Raw genomic sequence first — 24,604 nt, 5'->3', positions numbered from 1 at the left:
TTTTTTATTTCAAGGGTAAGATGAGGGTTCTAAGTTGCTCATGTTGGTCTAAAGCAAAAATTTTAAGAAATCAGAAACATCACTAGGTCTACATATAAAAATTGTGGCTTTATGAATATAAAATATCTTATTTGTTATGTTTAAAGTTGTTTTTATAACCCACTTTAACTTGCATTGCCAAGTCAAAAGCAAGAAGATAATTTCAAGTAAAACCTATTGTAATGTACCTATATGCGATTGGGATGGTGGTGTAGGATAAGACACAGGTTTAAGATTCCCATTTACCTCTAGAGGGGGCTAAAAGGATCCAGGGCTTTTCCTACCATATCCTCACTGCCAGCCTTTTATATTTTGTCCTGTAGAAATATCCAGTACTGCCTTACTTGGTCCTCGTGCTGAAGCAGTTCCTACTGCAGAGGGACCTCAATGAAGTCTTTACTGGTGGAATTGGGTCCTACAGTCTCTTTCTTATGGCTGTCAGCTTTCTGCAGGTAATATACACATGGTCATGAACAATTACTCTTGATTATCAACTCACTCCTTACCTTATGCATATCTCTGTAAGCCTCTTCTCCAGGGATCGCTGGCGCTAGAGGCATTGTTTTTTCATGTTTTCTTTACCCAGCCCACTGTTATGGATGTGACCTGCCAGAGGATTGGCACAATATCAGTGTAAATCCCACTCACTTAACAATTTTCAGTCACTCAGACATTTTCACTGTGCATATTTTTCCAGCTTCACTACAGGGAGGATGTGTGCAGTCCCAACATCAACATTGGTGTTCTCCTTATTGAATTCTTTGAGCTCTACGGTCGCCACTTTAACTACCTGAAGACGGGTATCAGGATAAAAGACGGAGGTTGCTACGTTGCCAAAGATGAGGTTCAGAAAAACATGATGGATGGTTACAGGCCCTCCATGCTCTACATTGAGGACCCTCTGCAGCCAGGTAGGAAACATTTTTCACAGAATATAAAGGAAAGGAAGCATTTTGTCTAGTTTTCCCTCTGAGATATTGTTATTGTATCTAGAGGCACCTTATGTGTTAATCTTAAACGAGTACATCTCATTTCCAACAGACAATGACGTTGGTCGCAGTTCATACGGTGCCATGCAGGTGAAGCAGGCATTTGACTATGCCTATGTGGTGCTCAGCCATGCTGTGTCCCCAATTGCCAAGTACTACCCCAACAATGAAACAGAGAGGTAAGGAATGAAGTCAGGCAGCTGTCTGATTGCCATGCTATTTGTTAGTGGCCACAGTAACCACAGAATCCATCACTGGTTTTTAGGATCATACTAAAGGTAAAACTAAGTTTTTAGTGCCACCTTTGTGAAAGTTGGTTCTGTTTGATCATACAGAGTTTTCCAGCAGCTTTTTCTTTAACACTGGTTTAATGGGTATGCCTGCTTTTGTTTTTCATTGCAGCATACTTGGACGAATAATCCGAGTAACGCAGGAGGTGGATGAATACAGGGAATGGATCAGAAAGAACTGGGGGAGCCCGTCACATAATGATTTGCCACTAAACAGTACGTTTAAACCCTATACATTATAATAAAATTATTTAAAGCTCCAATTAAAAGTGTTGCACTGGTTATGAAATGGACTAAAATGACTGTGATGTCTCATTAGCAAATGATACCATCAGTGACAGAATTGATTATTTGTATATTTTAAGTAATGCTTTAAACTGTTGCTGGAGGATTGGTGTCAGAGTGATAGATGCTGCCTAAACAGCTTTTGTTTATATTTGCCACTCTTAATAAGTGACACATTTGATTGTTAAAAGAGAGATAAAGACTTGTTAAAAGATAATTCTTGTGCAAGAAAATATTAGCAAAGAGATCAGTTGAAACACTTTTCTACATGGGAAACCAAAACCTACACAAACCAAAAGCCGTTTTAAAGAGCTTTAATTAGTTTTGTATCTGAATTTAAAAGAACACATGCCACTAGAAGGATTAAACAACATGCTTCCTGGTCTGGAACTGAGCATACCATTGTACCTTCTCTGTTTCTTCAGGAAATGATGTCACACTGTTTGAGTCCCAGCAGCTGGACGAGTGCAACAACAATGTCCCGAATGATGATGATGATGATGATGACGTTGTTGTTGTTTTGCCGTCAGCGCCCCACAGCAAAACCTCATCCAACTCCTCCTCCCCATCACCTTCATTGCGTTCCTCTCCCTCCTCCTCCCCACTGTCGCCTTCTTCCACATCCTCCACGTCCAGCTCCAGCGATGCGGTAAGTTTTGCTGATATACACACAAGTGTGATCATACACTAGAACAGATCTATGAGTAAACCTTAGCAACGAAGTGAGTCATACTATCTACGCATCAATTATTGTTGGTATTCCCTAGGACTCTGATGGCACGCCGTGTAAGACAGCCAAGCAGCAGTCCAGCCGGAGCTCCAGCACTCACAGAGAAAAGTCTGCTGCTGTCAATAATCACCGAACACAGAGCCACAAAACCAGCACTCCATCTGGAAGCAACAAAGGAGGAAAGGTATGCTCAGTTTCGAACATACATCACATCATGCACCCAAATGTTAGAAAGTAACGGACAAAAAAAAACAAACAAAAAAAAAAAAACCTTTAAGATGTAGATCATAAAAGTGATTGCATTCTTAAATTCCAAATTTTGTATGACTGTGTTATCAAAAATATATTTAATAAAGACACAAAACCATGTAAAAGAATCATGCAGATACTTAGAACTTTTTTATGTTCTTTTTCCAGGCCAGGACGTCTCGTTCCCACCATAAAAATGGCCATCACGGGCAGCAGAGCTCCTCCTCCAGCACCAAAAGTCATCAGAGCAACAAACCACATCACCAGGGCAACAGCAAGAAGAGGAAAAATGTGAGGGACTCTACACAGGATGACCTCTGCAGATAGGGGTGACCTCGCCCGTCCCCCCCTCACCCCTCTTCCCCGTCCTTGTCTTCAACTGACTGACTGTCCTGTCCCACATCTGCTGCCAGACTCCAGCCTCAGGAGGTTGATAGAAGTATTAAAACATCTGCAGTGTCTGTCTCTCTGTCAAGCTTGTGAGGTGACAAGCAACAGTTTCTAGCAGGAAAAAAGAACAAAAAAAAAAAACAGATTGTAATAGGAAATGGGTTTATTTTCTTGGACCTGAACTGAAATCATAAAGGATAAACGCACATTCGCTTCCTAAGAGCCTCTTTTATGAAGTGGTTTTTCCTTCCCACGGCCAGCACCTACTACACAACATGGCTTTGGTGCCTCCTGCTGTTTAAGAATAGACATGTCAGGGGTCTGGAAACTGCACTACAGCAATACATGGAACTGCTGGCTGGAGAATAGGAACAAAAATGGTATTAAAAAAAGATGTGGCTTAAAATGTACAAAAACAAAACAAAAATTTTGAACAAAAGGCAAATATCTACACAGTTTTTTTAATGGTAACTTACAAATGCAATCAGTAAGAGAGAGACATAACTTATGCATGAGATTGTTTTTGTTGGTTGATTTTTCTGTTTGTTTAATCTGTTTCTTTATGTCTCAACAGGTTATACAAAGATTTGTACAAAAAAAAAATTCAAAAGCAAAAAAATGGTTAAAAAAACAAGTAAGAGGAAAATGTTTCATATGACCTTTTTACAAGATATACCGATTGAAGACATGTAAACATGCACATGTTGTGCTTGCAGCTTTTTGGCCAAAGCCGAGAGCTGGTTTAGGTCTCATTGCCAACATAAATCATCAGCATCTACTTTTACTCCTGATTGCTCTCTGAGAGTGTGCTACAGTGTTAACAGTTAGCCTTTAGTGAGCCAGTGCTCACATACAGCCCTATAGATGTCTGGATGGAACCCAATAGCACAGCCACAGTGTAGATGCTTTAAAGTTAAATAATAAGGATGAATGATAATGGTTTTTATTGAAAAATCCTACACTTGAAAAAATGTGTTACCAGTACAAACCGTGGGTGATAATCTGTTCCTTTGGTGATTTACCCACTACAGAATCATTTGTATTTGTCAAATATATTTATTTTTTATTAATTATATGCATATATAGTATGGATAAATGTATAATTACCATTGGAGCCCGTACCTTTGAGTCCTATATTTGAAATATGAGTGGGGAGATGTGGTGGGAAGAAATATATTCTGGTACAGCAATGCCACCTTAAATATTTCTTTTGGTTGTTTTTTTTTTTTTTTTCCAGTGACAGTTGAGTGACCAAGTTACTTTGCAAAGTTTAAAGAGACCATTTAACAAGTTCTCGGTGAGAATTTTGTTTTAATATGTGGCTGGTCTACTTACTTCAAAAGGGAGCTGATTTGTATTTTATTTTCTAAAACTATCCTAGATACAAACACTTGGTACCCCCACCCTCTGTTGGTGCAGTACATCTACTAACCTGTAGATGGAGTTATTGCTTTAAGTCCTGATCCCACGGAGTTTAGGCTTGTATACTGCATTTGGATGTTGGAAATATCTGCATTATTTTCTGTAATTGACTGTCATCTAAATGAGCAGCTGCATAAACAAAGAACTTAAGCTGAGTGCTTGCTGGGGGTATTCAGTCACCAAAGCACACCACAATCCCTTTTTATTAACTCTCTCTGAAATGTGACAAAATCGCACACAATAAAACAAAATAGGAGCCAGCAATAAGTACCACTTCACATTCTATATTTTCACTCTACAGCAGCTAAGAGATATCATGCGAGCGAGTTTAATCTCCTGTGTTTGGACAGTAAAGCACACTTGATAAATCAACGCTTGAACACAGCTTGCTTGTATTAAAGTATGAAAAGAAAGAATGGTTTTGTCCCCCTCCCATATCTCATTGCTACAGTAAAGGGTTAAAATGCAGTATATAAGCTCTGGTCTCGTGGCAGACGGGCAAGGAGAAAAATGAATGAAGTTAGCCGTGCCATCTGAATGTCCACTGACCATCTCTCTTCACTGCAGGAAGGCTTCAAACCCAACTGTACTCATCTGAGACGTTTCTCTGCAGCTACAATTCATGCAATAAAACGGTTCAATTCAACAGCGTGTCGAGACATGTTCTTCCAGACTTCTCTCTTTGTGGATGTTGAAATGTTTCACTTTCATAACATTCTTGGTGGTGCCGTTTAAAATGAAATTTGACATTGACAGTAGAGGAAATAAGGAAAAAGCGTTAATAGCCGCGCTCATGAGCGACGTTTGACATAGATGAAGGAGGTGGGGCTTCCTCTCTCGGAGCAGCGCGCGGACTGACAGTTGGTGAGGAGAGGAGCACGGGGATCACGGCACGCGCTCCTACCGTGCACCTACAGGTTATCTACTTAAATGTATCAGCGGGAGGAAATAAATGTGGCAGGTAAGACACCAAAACTTTGTTTTTTCCTCGAAAATATGTGGTGGAAGGTTGTACGCAGAAATACCATGAGGCAGATAAACAACACCCCAAGAAAGGTTAACTGCTGCTTCGTTGAAACAAAGACAGTTAAAAACCGGGCTTGCTAGCCAAAAAGTTCTTACTCTTTCTGTAGAGCTTTTTTTTTTTGGTCGAATGTCATGCATAGGTTTACAGTTTTCCTGGAACTGTATATTGAAAAAAGGTTTTTAAACTAAGTTTTAATTCGCTCCTTCACCTGGCTCATCTTGCCATCCGTAATTTTTGGTGTTGACGTCGGTGTATTTTTCGGGTGATTTCACTTAGCTTACTTTGGTTCACCTCAGTTTAGCTTCCGTTTTGCTGTGCGTAAGTAACATGCGCTCTCTCAGTAATAAAACTGTTCTCGCTGATATTTTTGATTCAACAAAACGTATTCATTTATAACTGATATCAGGGGCTATGTGGTTTATTTTCCATCTTACTGACCTATCACACTGATGTGTCAGTACTCTTTAAAATGTATGATGGGCAGGAACTATGAAACTATGCTAGTGTTTTCAAATAGTCATGATGAGTTCAGGCACTTTGGGGTGTGCTTAGAAATGGACTATAAAGTTTGATCAATACATGACTAAAAGCAACACTGTTGTTTTTTTCTCACTTCGGTCCTCTTACTAATCATGACCCCAGAATATGTAAGAAACACTTTATTTTTTACAAATAGGCTATGCATCCCTTGTAGTAGCTGACTTGAACGAATTTATCTGTTCTTATCACTTCCTTGAAAATCAATTAAAATCAGGGTATAGGTTTTAATACCAGTGCCCTCTCATTTCATAGTCTGTCTCATAAATTAAACGTATTTGAGTAAATAAGATCATAGGTCTTCAGTTCAGTCCTGCTTTACACATGGTTGTGATGTTAAGAAAGGCATTTTTACAGTTATTGCTCTCCATTCTATCTCATTTTGACTTCAACTCTAATTGCATTAATTTGATAAAATGTTGAATAAAGAAACCAAAGTTACAGTGATGACAAAGGGAATAGTGTTCCCCCTTTGCAGTTTAACCCAAGGAACGCGTCCACAGGGGTGTTAAGCACCTTTATAGTTTATTATCTATTTGGAGGTACTAACAGTGGCTGTTAGAGCAAGCCCAGGAATTAGCAGAGTTAAAGGAGGTGATAAAGAACACAAGCTATTACTCTATTTTAGGAATGCATGATGTTGGAATTTTGACGATATCCAATATGCCAATATTTTAAAACTCTTTTTGGCCCATACCAATATTTAATTACATTTTATCCACTGTAAAAAACACCAATTTCATCCTGTACTACAAGTTTTTTTTTTCAAATATTGGTAGTCTGTTTTTTTAGAAACAGACAAAAGATTGATTTTTATCAGAAATGACGGATGCATTGTTTTTTTCAAATACAGCCATACACTAATGAAAAACGTAGAGTAATGTCTTTGGGTTACATGTGCATTACATGCTATATGTATTTTTAACAGTACAACCAAAGTCATCTGCATCTTTGAGGGCAATAAACAGCAGCAAAATAACCTGCTGACACTGAGCTCCACTGTGCAAAAAAGAAATAGCTTCTAAATTTAGATTGATTCTCCTTTTTACTCAGCCAGTTTGCAGGATGGCTCCCTGACATACTCCTGACAAAGTGCTTCAAATAACAACAACAAAAAGACAGATTCTTAAATGCAAAAAATCTAGCTATAGTTCAGAGCTTAAATATGGTTTTAAACCTTTGAGACTCAAGAATACTTCAACTGAAGTAGTTGTCCTGATTCTGCTTTAAACAGCACAAACTAACTAAGCAACCAAGTTTAATGGGCTTTTCACTGTAAACAGCTCTTTAACAACCCAGTGACACCCACATCTCCAATACTGGAGACAGGACACCCAGGGCAGCTGCAGAGTGTGCAGGGGAGACTTGGCACACACAAGTCTGTCTCAGCTTTTGCCATGTTTCGCGCACTGACACGTAGGAAGACTTGCTCGTACTTTTTCCTCAATTTTCCATGTCAGAAACATTTTATCAAAAGCAGCTACTTTACAAGCGATTCACACAGTTACTTTGCTGTCTTGTTCCCACACCTCAAACTTCACACACACAATCAACCTGTTGGGTTTGTTGTTGGCGCACATCCGGCCTCATCATGCGTGCACTTAATTATGACGTCACATTATCAGCTGTACAGATTGGCGTAAATTTTATTATCGGCTGATGCCGATAAATAACTTTATAAGCTATTATCGGCCGATACGCCATACTGCTGATAATATCATGCATCCCCACTCTATTTAGATGATATTTTAGCAGTAGCCTCTGACCCTTTAACATCATTGCCAGATCTGATGAATACTGTTCAGTCGCTCTCAAAATTTTCTGGCTATTCCATTAAACTGGGATAAATCTGAAGCATGCCCCTCTCTAAATCATGCCACCCATTTATGTTTGGAAGTTTAGATTTAGATGGGTACACAGTGGAATGAAATACCTTGGTATTAAACTTTCTGAGGATGTAGAGGAAATGGCAACATAAATTTTAACCCTCTACTGCAAAAGATTTAAACAAACCTTGAAGTGTGGAAGAAGTTAAAACTCACACTATCGGGAAAAGGCATTCAAATGGTAAGCTGCCCTGCATGATAATTATGTTCCTATGATGCTGCCATAAAATACCATCTTTTATGTTTAGACAACCTGATGATAGGTAGACGATAGATGGTAAACATTTTTTTTGAGTGGAAAAAAATAATTAAACAGAGAAAGTCATATGCGCATTGCGCATAAAGAGAACGCGTGGTTTGACCTTCCTGAACCAAGATTGTGCCACTTAGCCTATCTTTTGAAATGTCTAAGATAGCAAGAGGCTGCCATGATATAGATGACTAAGTAGCTTGGATGGATGTTGAATATTAGATAGGTTCACATTTTAAACCTATAGAAGTACTGTCTCCAAAAATGTCTTATATCACAAACCCTGTACTGTTACATTCTAAGGAAGTCTGGATCAAAGTTCATAAAATCTTAAAACTAAAACACACCATGCAGAGATAATCATCACTGTGGCAAGTGTCTGCATAGGTAAAAATCCGTATGCAGGCACATTTAATTGATCGTGTTTATTCATTTTCAAAATGCCAGAGTTGCTCCTCGCACTTCAGAGCTTTGTCTAAGGTTGGCAGAAGAAAAAGTCACTTCCTTTTAAAGAATCAAAATAAAAGATGTCAAGTGGCTGTAACCCAGTTAATTTAAATAACCACTCCTTCAACTAAATGTAGTGTTTTCCAATGTTTGAGACATCAGATTTCTGCCACATTGACATGAAACAATGTTGCATCAGATTGAAGAGTACTGAAAAAATACTGAAGACTACCTGCAGACCTCACTGACACATTCCTTTCTATTGGAGGTTTTTTCCTTCATTGATTGATTTATTCATTTAAATGTAGGAGTGCGCTATGGTTGGATTCAAAGTTAATATATCTAGGGCTTTTTTCATCACTGTTGATGGGGTTGAAACTTAAATATTTTTCTGAATGTAAAAAACAAATCAATTCAGTGTTGACCTTCCACTTTCATCTCTTTACCTTTCATATTTTGAAATTTGATAAGTTTTTTTGCACATGTAATGCTGCAGGCAAGGTAATTTGCAAATGTGGATGCAAGACTTGAGTAAACTGTCAAAATCAGGGGCCTTCTTACATTAAACTCATAACCAGTCTAGTTATACATTTTGCATTTGCTTAAATAAGACAATACATGAATATAAAAAGTCTCAGCACCTGAACAAAACTACATGCCTCCTTGCATCTACCATTTGCTTTAATGAGTCACAATGCTACAACAGTTGGTTACATGTTTATACTGATAAGTATGCACCAATGGAAATGTTGTAGTTGATGTATGCAGTATGGGGGAGAGGTTGTGGCCTGTATTGAGTTTAGATTACTTATTTTCCAACCCCTTCATTAAGTAAGGTAGACTTCAGTTTAAATGCTGGAAGTTCTGTGGTTTGTCTGTGTGTCAACCAAACATTGTGCTAGTTTTGGCATATTTTTTTTTCTTTTTTTTATCACCAAAACATGCATCTCCTGATTAAAACAGTTTGCTGAAGCTTCACAGCCTGTGTGGTCAGCATGACTGAATTATATGAAGAGAAGAGGAAGGAGAAAAAAAGTGTAAACACTGGGATTAAATTACAAATGCATTTCATAATGCAGTGCACAAACTGGCGGGTTATACCTCATGTCTGTGGCCATATGGATTATGAATCCTGTCACCATCACCATAAGGGTGATGGCATGTCGATGTGGCGTGCATAACATTAGGATGATTACATCACTCATTCATTTGTCAGCAGTAGTTAATAGAGGAGGGTTATGATGTTACTAGTGCCTGATGAGGCACTTGTAACGTCCACACTTTAATCATCCAACCAGTTAAAAGTCAGCATTTTCCAACAGTGAGATAAACAAAAACACTTTGCCCGGGCAATGAAAGATGCATAGAGGGTTAAAAATCAAATGAGAGGGCAAACTGTCCATTAGTTTGATGTATGAAGCTCATTTGTTCCAGCACAATAGACATAAATGACTAGAGAGCAGCCCTACAGGAGGCTGGGGTGAAGGTCTTGGTCAGGGATCAGTGCATCAGCTCTCTGCTGTGAAGCCGAGCCTCTTCCATAGAAAAATACAACTGTGACACCATACTTTGGCATTTGCCTTTGGTGTGCAATTATCCATTGTCATGCTGGGATGTATCTCATTCTGACATGACAGGAACTGTTATAATTGTGCATATTATTAGAATAATTTTACACTTTGTTGGATCTGGACAGGGATTGTCTGTTGTGGGTTGTGCTGCATAGACACATGTGTGGACACAAACAGAACAGCAACCCGAGAGCAGATCTGTGCTGCTGGGAGTGATGCATAGTCTACTATCTTTATCGTTGTTTTGTGACGAGTCTCTTAATGACCAGTGGTTGAGTTGTTTTGTGTTTCTTTTTACTATGTCATGCAGCCTCAGCTGACCATGTAGGTAGCGTAAAAAGTGGTTCTCAAAGTGATGATTAAGTACTTTCAGGGATCTGTCTTTAAGGATTGACAAAAAATGTAACTTTTCTTCTTAAGAATCTTACATTGTCAGATTGTGCATAAACAACCTTAAATGTTATGTAAAATACATGACACAACTCCTTTGGAGTCCTTGTGGGGCTAAATTTAGCAGGTACTACAGGATTTTCAGTACTAGTGCACATAGATTTTGGCATCAGTGATAAACACTATCTAGGCCACTTTATTTGGTACACATGTTCAATTACTTGCTAACACAAATAGCTAATTAGCCAATCACATGGCAGCAACTCAGGGTATTTAGGCATGTAGATGTGATCAAGATAAGTTGCTGAAGTTAGAACTGAGCATCAAAAAAGGGAAGAAAGGGGATTTAAGTGACTTTGATGTGGCATGGTTGTTGGTGACTATGATTATGCCATGAAGAATTAGGCAGTTTTTAAGGCAAAGGGGGGTCCAACCTGGTACCAGCAGGGTGTACCTAATGAAGTGGCTGGTGAGTGTTCTTTGGTGAACTGTTTATTTCTCAGGCATTTGCCATGGCTCCTGACATAATGGTGCTTTCCTTTTTTTTTGAACCAATCAAAAGTGATGGCTGGTACATTAAGTATTCTCGAAAGCAAATGTTGCAAACTTTTTTTAATAGCAGTGCTAACATTTTAGACATTTTCACATGATATGGGCATCCTAATCCAGAATTTAATGTTGAAATAGCAACAAAAACAAGTAAGAAAATAGTTTTTAGCCTGTGAGTAAACACTGAAGAGCATCGATGAGCTGCTGGTGAAGAAGAGAGTGGGCACAAAAATGACAGTGAAATTAAACTGGTATCCTTGTGAAGTATCAACACTGGAAATCCACAACTTAAAAGTTGCTATGCTTCTACACTCAAGTTGAACTTAGGTTGGTCACTAAACTTTACAAACTGAAAGATTGTGGGGTTGTATAGTGTGATTATTTGCCATATTTCCAAGACCTTTTTAAAGTATCCTAAATGGACCCATCAGTTTTCAACTTTGTTGGTCTTGTATGTGATCACTTATTCTTAAGAGATGAAGGTGTGAACTTGCATGGGGGACTTGACAGCATGTGATCAACATGCAGTCGTGGTTACAATGACAGTGACAGTGACCTTGACAGGAAATGTAGGGAACCTCCACAGGAAATGTCAGTGTGGTGTGTTGCAGGTTTTCTTTAGAGCTAGTGTTGATACTTTCTGTCTGACATAGAAACACATGCTCTAACTGTCTTTTTTGTTTCCTTTTAAGTTGGTTAGAAGAAATCTTTTTTATCCCAGCAGTGATCATTAACTTAATAACTGTTCACACAGCGTGTTTTGTAAAAGACAAGAAAAGGTAGATAAACCAAAATGACACAAAAGATGAAAGTTTAAACAGAGAACAAAAAACAAACTGAAAAATATCAAAGAAATAGAAATATTTGCATTATGATTAGTGATTTGTGAAAAAAAGCTTGTCATTACATTAGTGCAAAAGACCAGTGACAGCACACCAAACTCCGCTTCTTTCCTAAATAACATCTTTGTCTCTGAACTAAAAAGCTATATTTTTTCAGTAAGTCCAAGGTGTGCATCTAGATAAAACTACTGAACCTCTCCCCTGTCTCTGTCTCTGTTATTATAGAAAATGAACAGAGCTCTGTCTTCTCCCAGTGTACACACATGTAGTGTCACATATCAGGCATTTTCTGTTTTCATTAAACCCCATGATGTTTTCCAGAGGCTTCTAGCCACTCATAAATCGGATCATTTCACCCATTTGTTCCTCATCTCCCATTTCCCCATTTTCCCTCTCTTTGTCTCTCATGTTTCATCAACCTCTTTCCAGCAGGCTCTATGCTCTGTCTCTCTTCTTTAGGCTGAAATGAGAAGGGTATCTCATGGTGGACTGTGTGCTAATCCGTAAACACTCACTGGGGACTAATCGGACTCATTAACTCTGACTACGATGCTTCCAGCCAGAGATGAGCACTAATCCTCCTTCAGTGCAGCCTCTGACATGCATGTTATAAATGCTCTTTCTCCTTTCCTGGCCTGCTTTATTCTTGCAAATTAAGAGCGACATCACATATTTCTGACTTAATTGGACTTTTTTCTGGTTGATTAACAGACATGAACAGATTTTAGTCTGGGATATTTGTTTGTCTTTCCAGTGGCAGTGTTGGAAGTGCCTCAGAGCCAATTGTAGCATGACATTTTATGCACTGATTAGATTCTGTACCTATGTTATCTCACTTATTTGGCTGACCACTGAGGTTAGCCCTCCACATGGTTCTGTATGTGACTGACTGAGTGTGACTATACTTTCAGAGCCATACACACAGAGTTGCACTATGGGCGGCGTGTAGTTGTACTGAAAGCCGTCTGTAATGGCTGCCTCCACTGCGGTAAATACCTTGGATATACAGTGCTTAACAAATTTATTAGACCACCCTAACCCTAACCAAAGTAAGCTTTATGACACAGCTGCCCTAAATTACCAGCATTGGTAATTACCAAAATCATTTTTTATTTTTTTCTGCAATGGTTAATACACCAATATGTAGAAGCTTTCTAACCCAAATGATATTTTTAATGCTAAAATATAATTATTATTTTTATCCATGAATTTTCAAATTTACTGATTTACAAAAAAACTGAAAAAATAGTAAAGCACATTATTATTTCTTGATTAATATGTCAAATTATAGTTATTTACTTGCATTCCTGAAGAGAAAAATGAGTTTTAGAATGTAACATCATCTAGACTACAGGACTTCATAAAATCTTGAGTCTGTCCGACTCAAGTTGAAGCCTCTGAGGGGTGAGCAGGTCTTATAGTTGTGACTTCAGCTGTGTGTCTCGCGTACAGACACACCTCTCTCTCTCTTTGTGACTCTGGTGTGGTGAGGTAAAATAACTGGAAGCACGGATGAGTTTTCTTGTAGGTTCAACATAATGTTGCACGGTACTGCGCCAGTGTTTCATGCAGCTGCTTTGACATGCTTTGTATTGTTTGGGAGGGGGCGGGATGTTTGTGAAGTGAGGCACAAGTTGTGCCCCCCTTTAGTGATTCCCTGGAACATATTCCCCAAGTATAAATTCCTCTGCCTACAACCACAGCATTTCGGTCAAATTCATTCAATTTCCGCGATTTCCACGTTAAATAGTAGATTCTGTTTTTATTGGCCAATTCCACGATTCCATCTGTTAACACGGAAATCATAGGGCCCTACATAACACACAAAGCACAACTAGTCATCAATCAATAAATCAATCTCTTCTTGTATTGTGCCAGTTCATGAAATGTTGTCTGAGGGCATTTGACAGGCAGATCAGATCTATACTATACTTTTTGATTTGTTATTTACAAAGTCCCAACATTAATCCACTATGACCACCGCACTAGGAAACACTTAACAAAGTTACGGTAGAAAGGAACAGCCTTTTTAACTGGCAAAGGCTTCAAACAGAGCCAGCCTCCTGTTGAACAGCCATCTGAAGGGGAATAGATGGAGAGGCAGAAGGAGAGAGGTATATGAAAAGCAAACAGAGCAGCAACAAATTTACAAATAACAACCATGTGTGGTAGTAGACCAGTCATTCTTAATATTAACAAATGTAATGATAATTAAATGGAGAGGACAGATGTTGGTAATTATAGTAGTCCTTACCAGTAGTTAAGATAACATTGTGGGTAATGTTTGCATACAATCATGCAGGATATTAAACTAATCTCTAATATTAACCTTAGCAACTACAATGAAATGGAAAATAGGAGGTTATAACAGGCAGTTGAAGTTGAGCAGTTCTTATATTCACTTCAACATTAATGATAAGGATAACAGACATAAGGCTGACAAAAATAGCTGCAGCATTTGGAGTCAGGTGTGTCCATAGCTGCTGGTTGTCCATACCAACAATCCAGAGGAGCCTTCAAGACAAGGGAGCTCAGGAGCTCCCAGGAAGAGAAGTGGTGATTAGTAACTTCATGGGATATGAAAAAATCAGTTAGTGACATGCAGTTATATGATGTGAATGCAGAGAGAGTGAAAAGCTGAATGTTTCTGGACCCGCAGCAGTTCAAGCCCATAGAAGCGTAACTAGGGGCCTAAGCCAGCCCAAAACATTAGCTTGAAGAGCCTGCTTTTAAAGGCAGAGGGTGTCTACCTCTCAGGCTTAGACTGGTAAATGATTCGAAAGAAGAGGGATCTGATAACTGCAGGCCTATGTTTTAGAGGAGTACTATGGTGCTATTTAAGAGAAGCTGATGCCTGATTTAGGGCTTTGTAAGAGAGAAAAGGATAAAGGAGCCAGTGCTGAGATGTTAAAACAGGAGCACTCTCTTGTTCCCCAGTTTTAGTCCTCACATGTGCTGCAGCATCTTATACAAGTTGTACTGTATTGCCGTCAGAAATTGCTTTGATCTTTGCTACCACCAGCGACCTTTGACAGCTCAGTGTTTTATCTCAACAAATCAACAAAGTAAACCTTTACTTCTTTGACAGTGCAAACAAAGGTTGTTGCAACAATTGTAAACTTCAATAAATTACTTGTAAAAATCAAACAATCTCAAGGCCTGCTTTGACACCATGGCAAAAAAACCTCCCCGGTACCAAAATTGGATTGCATTTTTTCTTTAATTACAAATATTCACTCAGTGGTATGAAATAGTTGCTTATCACAAACTTGAATTTGAAACCCTATCATTCTCACATATACTTTCCCATTGCTGGACTAAAATATTGTAAAGGTATCCTGAAAATTGAATATCACCTAATACCACACACCAGTCATAGCAGTGATTCCTTTTTATTATGTATTATTATTATTATTATTATTATTATTTTGGCATTAATTGAGTTGTGTAACAGGCAATCAGATCCGTGAAATAAAATGATGGTAGTCATGATTACCCAGCCCAGGAGGGAGAAAGAAAATGTTACTTCTATAAAGGAATTTTAGGAAGCCAAAGGAAAGCTTAAATAAAAGACACCATGGTCCACATTTAGCTTTAGACATAACCTCAACAGTATTTTTGTCTCTATGTATGTATTTGTAATACAATAGATGTAACATCAGAGTGTTTAACATAGCAGGTTGTAAACAGGCCTTAAAACAGAGCAAAACAGTGGTCAGCAGATCGTTGGTCAGTGATTCATATCCACTTACATCTCTGATTGTTTTCTGCCCTGCTTAAGCTTGTTTGATCTGTTAACAATGAACCTAACATCATCTCATTACACCCCCTCATAAGTATGTGAAGCAGAGGTGTAAGATGGAGATGACCTTTACTTAGTCGATGGCTCTCTCTACCTCTCACTCCCAGGATTTCCCCCCATATTGTGCTCTGAAATCATAGGAAGCTCCCCCCCTGTTTAAAAATAACGAACATGATCAGGACACTGCTGGGAGAGGATTCTCTAAAGTTACTCAAGGTTCAAAGGTTACTGCCATTGACGTCATCAAATCTGCAGGAGACTTTATCTCCCCTTTTTGACTGTCCACTGGCATTTCTAGGCAGGCTTCCCCCCATTCTTTAGGCTGTTTGTTTGTATGTTTGGGGGTTTTTTTGGAAGGGGAGACTTTTGAAATGTTTTGAACAGAAGTTTTTGCTGCAAACAAAATCTTCAGTAATCTTTGATTGATGGAGCAGTGACTGTAGAAAAAAAAACATAGATGTTGCCACATAAAGCCCACACCATTTGATGCATAAGTATCAAACAAAAAAACATCAAATGAAAAAAATCATCACTGCTGATGACAAATCTTTAAAAATCCTTCATAAATGAAAAGACCATCTGTTTAAAGCCCTGGCATAATGCAGTTTTATTCTATCCAGATCTTTTCATGGAGGATTTAACATCTGGGATGTAATTTTCTAGGTTATTTGTGTAACAAAGGGTATTGTCAACCCAAACTATCACTAAGATTATTAAAACCATCACTCTGCTAAGGTTTATGCAATGTTTCTGAGGCACTGTCATCCTTAGGGACAGTATTGTGAGCCAGTGGTTGGCACACTTAAACAGGGTCCAGGGTTTGACTTGGCTGGTTGAGGTTCCTATGTGCAGTCGAAAACTCATTCCTGTATTTTGGGTTATGTCAAGTGTAGACATGTTGGCAGGGTCGACGAAAACTCGACACCGTTCCCAGGTGTGACTTGTGATGTTTGGTGTGTGTCTTTACATGTAGGTACTCTGACACAGAGGATAATTGTTCAGGGCATGCTTTATGGGTGATTTCTGAAACCTTAAGGAAGATATTTAGCCTAACAGAATCAGAAAATAAATGGTTAAAAGATTGAAAATATTTGATGTCACTGTCAGCATAACTCATTCTCAACTTCCATTTTTCCCCGTTTAGTCAACAGTTTACTGCAGCAAAACTTTTGTGTATCCCCCTACTCACAGGTCTTGGAGGATTGAAGAAGTGTACATAAGTTTACAAGTTTACATATAAATAATATTTTGGCCTTAAATATCTGCAAAATGTACAACTGCACCATCAGGTATAGGTGGCTGCCTAGGGGACTACACACTCAAAGGGGGCCACTGTGAACCCTGAACATTCTCATACATCAAACAACTACTAAACTCTCTACTGTCCTGCTCCTGTCATCTATGCTTGAGTCAGCATCTCTTTGCACTGGATACATTTGATGTTTTTTACACTCAAATAAAGGTGTGTATATAGGTGAAGAACGAGTCTCTTGCACTTGAGCCCCTCCACAGGTGAAGGTCGGTGCTCTCAGAAAGGACCAGTAACGTACAAAGATGTTTCAATGCACATGTTCTCACAGGCAAATCCAAAGAAGAAACTGGATCACAAAAGTCACTTGTATGCAATTTGATGTGTAGAGGACTAACGTTTTGACGCACACTGCATCTTCATCAGAGTCAAAAAGTCCTCTGCTCCTGATCAAACTGCCTTAAAAGGACTCGTATGCTCCAGTTTCTTCTTTGAATTTGTTTGTGAGAAAGTATCCACTGAAACATCTTTGTTTGCATATTGGTTAAAATGGAAATGTCAGCATATCAGATATCTGCAAAAAATCCAATATTTTGCATCCCTAATTTAAATAAAACCTTTTTTTTTAGAATTATTAATATGTTAAGGTAACCTGACAATAACTAGAACACACTGTACTTTTAAATTTGTTTTTATGAAACAAAAATCTGGTCAGTCAGTAAATTTACATGCAGTTATGGAATGTCCATTTATCCTGTTACTTGGCACATGAAAGTTTACATGCATGCATGTAAACATGTTAGTCCAGCTGAAATTATGCAAAGTCAAAATTTTCAAAGTTGGACTTAAACACCAAGATAATATGACTGAGTTTTAGTAAATGGTCAGTGGACTTTTTCTAGTCTTCTGACTTCTTAAAGCACTTTCACATTGCAGGTCACACTAACCCATTCACAACCATTCACTCCACATACACACTGATGGCTAAGGCTGTTATGTAGTGGGGTCATCAGTATTAGCTGACCCATTCATATGCAGCCATACACCACCGATGCAGCAGTGGGAGCAAGTTGGGGTTAATCATCTTGCCAAAGGAGAAATTGCCAAATTGAAACATGACTGTGGCTGTTGGGGAATGCGATGACAGATTCTACAGAGCCACTGTTGATTTACTGGCCTATATGATCTGTGCATCCTTCATAGTTTCTGCCCTGGGCTTTGACCATGAAACCTGAACAACAACAATGGTTTAGTACAAGTAAAGTTGTCTTTTTTATATCACCTAAGCCAGAAGGATAGCATGCATTGTTTTTGTACCAGGGTAGAGTATGTACAGATTGTACAGAGCTGTAAAGTTGTCCATGTTTCCACTGTTTGACATAAACAGTTTGCCCTTACTAACATGTTAGCAATGTTAACTGGAGAAAGTTCCTGTAACTAGCTAAAAAGGGGGCATATCCCCACCTACCACAGCAGAGTTGAACATAATGGGAAAGTGGTCCCATTACATGCCCTAAGTGAGCAGTAACCTTAGATTGATTTAACTGTGCATGTAATTGTACAAGGTATCTTGCTTTCTGGTACCCACAAAATGTTATGCAAGCCTGCTTTTGGTATATAGTAACAATGTATTTGGGCTGTTTTTTGGTATGAATTTGCAGACATGCAGGTCTTGGCTAATTATCCTCTTTGATGAATTCTGTGCAGGGTCCTGGCTCTGTTACAAAGATGACAGCTGTTTTTTGTTTTTCATATATAGTGCTTTTAGAAAGCCAGTCAGGATCCTTACTCAAAGCTCCCCAGACTCCTTAAAGATAAGAGCAACTGCCTTTCCTTAAACCTCTGCTCTTTCTTATTCCACATTATAATGTACAGTATCATGTCCCTGGGTTAGCTTGCCTGTCATCACAAACAAATGCTTCTCTGCATGCAGCAGCAACTAAAAGTCTGTATTTTGAGTTCCCAAACAGAGAGAGCAGGTCCAATCTGATAGACACTGATGATTGTCACGATTCAAGCCCACATTTATTAAATTACATCTGAAGATGCTGTGTGCAAAGGTTTGTTTCTATGGTGATGTTTCATATATTCTGACCTTTTACATGCTTATTCTCTGAAAAATGCACCCCTGGAGAAATGTGTGCTGTCAGTCTCTGTTTAAATGTTGTATTTGCTTTTAGCTTAAAAAAGCCAAAGCCTAATAAAGGGTGCACTCACACTAGGCCATCCGTACTGTGCCTGGGCCCGTTTCAGCCTAAAGTCCGGTACGTTTGGCCAGTGTGAGTGCAATTGTTCCGTGCTTCGGCCCAATATGCTTCGTGGCCCTGGCACAGAAGGACAAGGTGGGCCTGGGCACAGCACGGATGCAAATGAAGGAGCACAAGTGCGGGAATGTGAAGTAGCGTGAAGTAACAACAGAAGGACCCACCTCAGAGCAGAGGCAGCAGCTGCACACAAGAGACAGCAGGATTTTTCTAGAAAGATTTAGAGAACTATATATTTTGTGTCATTGTATTTCAACAAGTTACACAGATTTTATAAGAGCTGAAGAATTTAAGTTCACACAGCTCCACTATGATCTCATTCTAATGGATCCCAGTCCAGTCCACATTTCTGACCAGTTTCTAGCAAAGTCAGGCTTTAACCACTGTGAGAGGTTTTACTGGTTTGTGAAATAAAGCTTCTTCCCTTGTTTTAGTTAGAAACAGCAGCTCACAGGATAACACACACCTTTCATCCTCTGTGCGTAAAGGAGTACGCGGACGAGTGTGTGCCGGGGTTAATCACATGGCTAATCTAACCTCTCTTGTTACAAAATTATAATGACAAACTATGATCCATTAAATTAACTTACCTTTAATTCATGTTTGTTCATGTTATATGGACACGCAGAAAAGCGGCTGTAGGGGCTCCTACGACTTAAAAAGTCTGTGTTTCATTCAGCAGAAGTGCTTGGAACTCTGATCAGGCTCCAGATTAGATGCTGGAGCGATTACTCTCCGCTATGAACCGCTTTCTCTCTCTCTCTCTCCTCACTGGGCTCTGTATCTACTGATCCCAGGTCGGGTGAAATAACTCAGGTGTTAGATCAGATATCGTATAAATCTACTGCTATTTTACAGCCTAAAAGCAATACTTTTGTATACTGAGTCATCAACACGTATAAATTCATCAACGGTGGATGCTGTGATGACGTGTTTCACTTTCTGAAATGAGTGACAAAAAATATTGAACTTTATCATGATATTCTAATTTTTTTAGATGTACCTGTATTAACCAAAATAAAATGTCTTGTGAGATGTTTCTATTGTTCAGCTTGATGAGGTAGTTTATTAATTTCTCACAGTTTATGTAAGGAGTACAGAGAGAAACAGAGATTTCCAAGCATTTTTTCTTTTCTGGATAAAGTAGAAACAGTGCTCAAATAGTCTGCAAATATGCCTTGGTCTAGTTGGTGCAGGTAATACTGCATTGTCCGAGACACACCTCTGCTCCTCACTGTACACCTGCTCAAATGCATCTGTGGAATTTATGTTTACATAAAGAAGAGCGAGAACCAGCAAACTGATGCATTAGTATCCAAAGTAATCTCATTCTGATTTGATGTTTCCAACCAGTGCATCCTCTACTCAACTATGCAACAAAAAAAAAAGCAGCAAAGGAATTCAAGAAAAAAATCTGGATTTTCATTTTTGGAAATCGACCCTTTACCATGAATACAAAGTGAATTGGTAAAATTGATTTATCACTCAGGCCTTTGTATAATTATCAGTCAGAAATGTTCAATAGCAGGGCTGATTAAGAGGGTTGTGCCCTCTTTTATTTTGCTCCTTTGAGAATGATCAGGGCTTCTGAGGTAGGGTCCTTTGAAGTTCCATTAGAAGAAATATCTTCACCCTACTGACAGTTATATTGTGTCATTTTCTGGACATCTTCCCCGCCTACAGCCCCTCTGTGAAAACATTTCAGTCTGCCTGCAAGGGTTTAGTGATCCAAATTATTTTACATAAAGCACACTTAAACTAAATCATGTAAAACAGGATACAAATGTTTGAATGATCAATCTCTTTTAATCTTGCACAATATGCCCAAAAACACTTGGATGGTATACTGATTAGGTTGTAAATTTCTTCGACATGAATACAGTATATGAGATAAATTTGTGTGCCTTATTGTGTCCAGCACTGACATACCCTGCAGCTGGTATGAGCCACTGCATGCCTCCTGTGAATGCTGGTGTGAGCATAGTTGGTGCAGATGTGTGGGTGTCTTTCTCTCTGTCTTTTTTCCCCATTTCAATTTCAGTGCTTTTTGTGCTTTGCAGTGGTTCAAGGACATTATGTAATGCTTACGAGAGCACCCCATCTGGAGAAGAGCCATTGAGACGCAGAGTTTGCAGAACTCACTTTAGAACTGAAAAATAGCTTACCTGTAAAAGACATTAGTTACTGAGGACACTAAATGAAAAGAGAAATCTGCAGTAAAGCAGGTAAAAAGCTCTCAGTCAGATAGGATCATTGCAGTTTTGTAATTAAACAGTCTAATTTTGATAATTAAATGTTGACAAAACATTTCATCAATAATTCTTTGCATTCTCATACAGTTTATTAGAGTTTTCATGCTGAAACATCAGCCTTTTATTTATATCTTGGCATAACCTAAGTGGTATTTGGGACGCCAGTTAGTATACTTTGGGAATGTATTTGTGATGACGCTCTATCAGGAACGTGTAATTTCTGTTTGCCACAGAAGATCTGAAACATTCTGTGGTTCAATAAGACACTCATTGTACTAGACTGGTTAATAAGTGATTTGCATGGATTGACTCTCTTGTAGATTACCTGTTCAGTACACTGGAGGCACAACGATCCAAGCGGGATAAGCAACTCAATGGAATCAATGGTAGTACTCAAGAAAATTTCAAATGAATTTTAAAGGATCACCTTTTCTTTCTGACTTCCCTATTTATTGGCAAAGGTCAGTTAAAACATCCAGCTTACAGTTTTTTATTTGTAACTTTTACAGACTATGTGAACTTTCTTATCAAACCCAGCCTACATCTGTCCCAAAAATACATTATATTCATGCTAAAAATGTAGCATACAAGAATGTATGATTATCCAAATTTTCTGGGTATCCAAAGTAGGCAAAACCCAACATGTTACAATTTTTCAAAGCTCCAATCTGAAATGTTTGTACATGGTCTTAAAACGGACCTGACCACTCAGTGTCACTTGAGGAGAACAAGGCTCTAGCTATGGGTGAGGTTTATTTGTACTGGGAGAGGGTAGCAATGGCTCCTGCTGGTGTAGCTTTAAGCTCAAATGCAACAGTGGTAGTTTTATCGGAACTGGACCTCATTTCATAGAAAGCATGGAACAGCACTGAAAGCTTTTCATGATGGAAAAGATGTTTTAGCTCTTCTTTCAACCAGCCTGGGCATGAGTTTTACTACCAACAAATTCCACCATTCATAAACGTCAGTGCTAGCCTGTCGAGCTCAGATTATTACCAGAGCTTTGCATTTCTAGTACCTCATTTTGTCTTCCGCTATGATTTGCCTGTACTAAATGTAACAGGGGAACATTTGATCAATCACCTTCCTGTACCTTTTTGAAAAATCATTTCCTTCTCAAATGCTTTATATTGCAAGTATTGGCATTTGTATGTTTTTTGCAGGTCTGATGATGCACATGGAGAACTTAAAATTCTGTCATCCTGTACCTGATGCATATTGATGAGCTGAATCATAGACCACTGACTAATTCTATTTGCTATTTGAGTCTTAATTTGTTGTTTGCTCTGCTAATTCATGCCTTTGACCTTTTTATGTCAAAGACCTTGTTTCTGGTTCACACAGACACACACTTACTTTGTAGGGCTGTTCACACAGACATTTCTGTCATTATTCAGTATGCACTGGTCCAGTGGAGCGGTCTTAAGCTGTTGGCTCCAATGTCACACATGTCAAAAGGATGCTAATCCATAAATGATGACTTGTTATCCTATCCTGTGATGCTGTATCATATTCTGGTTGCTAGAAAAACAGATATTCTTAGCAGACAAGATTTGTGCAATGCATTGTGTCTACATGGCTCCCTTAGTATAAGAGGAAAAGATTTAACTTTCAGCACCCACTGCACACACTACAATGCAAGAGCCATGTTTCAGGAAACCAATAACAAATGTTTTTTTCTTACTGCATCTGTTTATCTAAAGTAACCAGATCTCTGTTTGCCCTTTCTTAACTTAAAATCTTTGGTGGTTTCATAACGGCGTTCATCTGTGACTAGTTGCGCAGTGTGAGTTCCCTTTTTATGAAGCTGTCCTTGCTGTGTTGCTAGGGAAATGAGTCACGGTTGCCAAGGAAGTGAGATGTTGTGCGGTCGACTGCATGTCACAGGCTACGGTTGGCCTTCACTTTAAAACATTTTGGACTCAGAAAACCTGTGAAGGACTCTGAAGATGTGCAGTTTGATTTGTTGAAATTGAATAAAGGGAAGAGTCGGAGGGATAACATCGTAGAAACTGTTGGAAAATGACTTTAGCGTCGTGTTTCTATGTAGTTTTATACCTCATTTATTACACTCTCGGAATGAAATTATGCAATCTTCTCTAAATTGCCATTCAGTGGTTGCTGACAGCTGACAGTTTAGGGGAAAAAAACTTAACTCTGACCTTACTGGATACAAGAAAGAATCTGTGTCTTGAACATGGGGTTTAGAAAACTTTGGAAGGTTGCACACAAAGATCTTGGTACTATAATCAGTTGAGATTTCATCAAAGTGTCTCTCAAACATAAAACCGATACCAGAAGCTGCTTCTTTAGTGAAGTCTTTAGCAAAAGGCATCTGATGGTCTGATGTGATCTGAAAGCTTCATCTTGTCATATTAAGAAATGAATGATCATTCTGCAGCATGTGGCACATGATGCTGAAGTCCTGGTTTAGAAATAGAATAGAATTAAAAAGAATAATAAAATAAATAAATAATAAATAAATAAAAGAATAAAAATATGATATAATAATTTACTAAAAATAGACTTTCGTAAAGAACAGTACTCTATATCCAAGAAATACTCGTACAAATATACTCATATAAATCTTTGTTTACAAGAAAATGCTCATAAACTTAAATCATTCTTTTATTAGTATAAAAGAAAAGAAAATTTAAGTGTGATATTTTACTTTTATATCTGATCAAAAATAAAAATTAATTGATCCTTCCAACTAGGGATGCACAGATGCATCAGTTTAACAGCAGTATTAGTTGCAGTATATTGACCTTCTTAACAAACCGTCGACCAAATCATGTGGCATGAACAGGTATCAGTTACCATTGTTTATATGTTGTGTCTAGGGGTGTTCCGATACCATTTTTCCATTCCCGATACGATTCCGATACCGAGATGTTGGGTATTGGCCGATACCGAGTACTGATCCGATACCAGTCTGAACTTTCTGACTGTTCAGACTAGCAAATTATTTTGGACCTACATTTTACTCAAAACATGGCTCAACAAATAGAACTGTAAATGTACAGCATCTCTGTGACCCTAACGTTGTTTTCCTGCTGATTATTGGGTTTTGCTGCTAAATATTAAAATAACAATAATACAGGGGGCTGCATCACAAGCTCTCTTTATCTCTCTCTTTTTTTT

The 24,604-nt window shown here is 38.5% G+C and overlaps 2 protein-coding genes across 4 annotated transcripts in view; both read left to right on the top strand.

Moving 5' to 3' along the window:
• The window catches only part of tent4b (terminal nucleotidyltransferase 4B), a 37,005-nt gene extending 31,965 nt beyond the window's left edge, over positions 1-5,040 (top strand). Inside the window, exons 6-12 of the mRNA XM_041787227.1 lie at positions 363-491; positions 737-950; positions 1,081-1,207; positions 1,431-1,534; positions 2,029-2,252; positions 2,371-2,517; positions 2,751-5,040. Coding sequence (XP_041643161.1) covers positions 363-491; positions 737-950; positions 1,081-1,207; positions 1,431-1,534; positions 2,029-2,252; positions 2,371-2,517; positions 2,751-2,909 — 1,104 coding nt within the window. The 3' untranslated portion in view covers positions 2,910-5,040. The remainder of the gene's footprint in view (positions 1-362; positions 492-736; positions 951-1,080; positions 1,208-1,430; positions 1,535-2,028; positions 2,253-2,370; positions 2,518-2,750) is intronic.
• Positions 5,041-5,225: 185 nt separating this feature from the next.
• The window catches only part of adcy7 (adenylate cyclase 7), an 88,654-nt gene continuing 69,275 nt past the window's right edge, over positions 5,226-24,604 (top strand). For all 3 annotated transcript variants that reach the window (XM_041786599.1, XM_041786590.1, XM_041786574.1), the window contains exon 1: positions 5,226-5,355. The gene's annotated coding sequence lies outside the window, so the exon portion shown is untranslated. The remainder of the gene's footprint in view (positions 5,356-24,604) is intronic.

Source organism: Cheilinus undulatus, linkage group 1 (assembly GCF_018320785.1).
Source record: "Cheilinus undulatus linkage group 1, ASM1832078v1, whole genome shotgun sequence".
NCBI classification, from domain to species: domain Eukaryota; kingdom Metazoa; phylum Chordata; class Actinopteri; order Labriformes; family Labridae; genus Cheilinus; species Cheilinus undulatus.
The sequence above is the reverse complement of the archived record's forward strand: the minus strand, read 5'-3'. Positions and strand labels throughout refer to the sequence as shown.